Source organism: Ictalurus punctatus, chromosome 17 (assembly GCF_001660625.3).
Source record: "Ictalurus punctatus breed USDA103 chromosome 17, Coco_2.0, whole genome shotgun sequence".
Taxonomy (NCBI): domain Eukaryota; kingdom Metazoa; phylum Chordata; class Actinopteri; order Siluriformes; family Ictaluridae; genus Ictalurus; species Ictalurus punctatus.
The window spans coordinates 25,753,395-25,755,890 of NC_030432.2; the positions used below are offsets into that span (position 1 = coordinate 25,753,395).

Below are 2,496 nucleotides of genomic sequence, written 5' to 3' on the forward strand. Positions count from 1 at the left end.
GTCACCGTCGATGCCCACGCGCCTCATCATCCTGTAGTCCGTCTGTCTTCGGTGAGCTCTAACACCTGGGATTGGAGGAGCAGCACCAACGGAAGCACAGAAGTCCAAGAAACCAGTCGAACCATGCCCAGGAAAGAGTACCGATCTGCTAAAACAGACATGTTCGGCTCAGAACCGCCACCACACCCAGATCTGGTGCCACAGTTCCACCGAAAACCTTCTATACCCACCAAGGAGTGGGATCCCGGACAGCCGCATCCGGAACCGGACCATTTCTTCAAGAACTTGCACTTGAGCCAACGATTTAAAGACCCAAACCTTTAAAAGAACAAAACTATGGCTGAGACTCAAGACCAGAGTCTTCAACGTGTACCAACGAATTAAAGTCAGGCCTTCAAAGCAGCAGAAGAATTGAGGAAATGCTTTTGTATAGTGGACGGGGTTCGATGTGAAGCAGTGGTGTATTTTAGGGAAGTGGGGAAAAGGAATATTCCTTGTTCTCACACTTCTACAGCAGGCGACAACTTTAAGAACAAAGATGTACTAGACTTATTTCTTCTTTCTACCAGTCGGGGTTCAGTGAGAATACGACATTTATATTAGGGACGCAAGAAACCGGGAATGGGCAGAGGTGCTGGTTAAACTGGACAGAGATCACGTCTTTATATTTTGAGAACCGAGACCGGTTTCTGTTCTCTTGCGGGTCGGGTTTTATGGGATTGCGTCACGCGTATTAGGGATGTAAGAAAAGCAAGATGGTTGAACTTAATGAGCTCATTTTTTCATAAGGAGCGTCTCACCCGGGTCTTTAGATCAGCTGAAGTTGTTTCATCACTTCATAGTGTGTCTGAGGGAAGAACGCAAGACTAGGGAAACAGGCAGCTTAAAGATGGAAGTGTTTAAAAAGAACACAATTCTGGCCAAGATCTTTCTTTATTCCTCAGCGGGAGGCGTTCAGTATTTAAATGTCATGTCTCGTAGGGAGTTGAGGGGGAAAAGACAGTTTTGGTAAAGACCACCCCGGTAAAGTCTCTCTACAAGGAGTGTGAACATTGTATATTAGGGAAAAAACCTTCTGCAGTTTAAAGACTTAAAGATTTTCCGTTTCTTGAGGCAGTGGCGTTGACTGTGAATATGTTGTGTATTTTAGGTAAGAATACATCGATACTGATACTGATATACTAAAGCTAAATAAATTGTCCCATCACACCCCTGATTGATAAATATTTCATATGTGGATCAGTTCGCGTTGATATTCATGAGAACCAAATGAACATGTGCTTGTTCCACGAAAACAATTTGTTTCCTGAATTGTAGGTGTGTAAAGGGAAGACTGAGTAAACATTATCCGTTAGGGTGTAGGGTGCGAGGAGAGCAGGTCATTCTGTAGATCACACCTCTTCCTGCATTATTGGGAAGTGAATCGAGTGAAACTGGAGTGTGTGTAAATATACCAGGTTTTACGGTAACCACCAGGCACTTACGTGGAAAATCTGCAGATCGTCTGTTTTAGTTCAAATCTAAAGTAAACACTAGAAAAGTTTACATGCACACTTTCTTTCTTCATAAACTCTTCTAGTGTTTACAGCCTGGTTGTTATCGTAAAACCCAGTATATACACCCAGTATATACACGCAGTATATACACGCAGTACATACACCCAGTACATACACCCAGTACATACACCCAGTATATACATGCAGTATATACATGCAGTATATACACGCAGTATATACACGCAGTATATACACCCAGTACATACACCCAGTACATACACCCAGTACATACACCCAGTACATACACGCAGTACATACACCCAGTATATACACCCAGTATATACATGCAGTATATACACGCAGTATATACACCCAGTATATACACCCAGTATATACACGCAGTATATACACCCAGTACATACACCCAGTACATACACCCAGTACATACACGCAGTACATACACGCAGTATATACACGCAGTATATACACGCAGTATATACACCCAGTATATACACGCAGTATATACACCCAGTATATACACCCAGTATATACACCCAGTATATACACGCAGTATATACACCCAGTATATACACCCAGTATATACACCCAGTATATACACGCAGTATATACACCCAGTATATACACCCAGTATATACACCCAGTATATACACCCAGTATATACACCCAGTATATACACGCAGTATATACACCCAGTATATACACCCAGTATATACACCCAGTATATACACCCAGTATATACACCCAGTATATACACCCAGTATATACACGCAGTATATACACCCAGTATATACACCCAGTATATACACGCAGGATATACACGCAGTGCGGTTTCCACCACGTTAGGTTTGTGAATGTATCTGCATTGACCGGCTCTGAGAGCAAACAGAATCTTTAATTACTTTCTAACTTTCTTTACTATTATTACAGAATTATTTGTAAAGTTGTAAAGATTTGACACGTTGCCTTGTCCTCTTTCATT

The 2,496-nt window shown here is 41.9% G+C and overlaps 1 protein-coding gene across 1 annotated transcript in view; it reads left to right on the top strand.

Moving 5' to 3' along the window:
* Nucleotides 1–1,741, top strand: part of plppr3a (phospholipid phosphatase related 3a) — a 20,421-nt gene extending 18,680 nt beyond the window's left edge. Inside the window, exon 8 of the mRNA XM_053687502.1 lies at nt 1–1,741. This exon is cut by the window's left edge and continues 882 nt beyond it. Coding sequence (XP_053543477.1) covers nt 1–324 — 324 coding nt within the window. The 3' untranslated portion in view covers nt 325–1,741.
* Nucleotides 1,742–2,496: the final 755 nt, after the last annotated feature.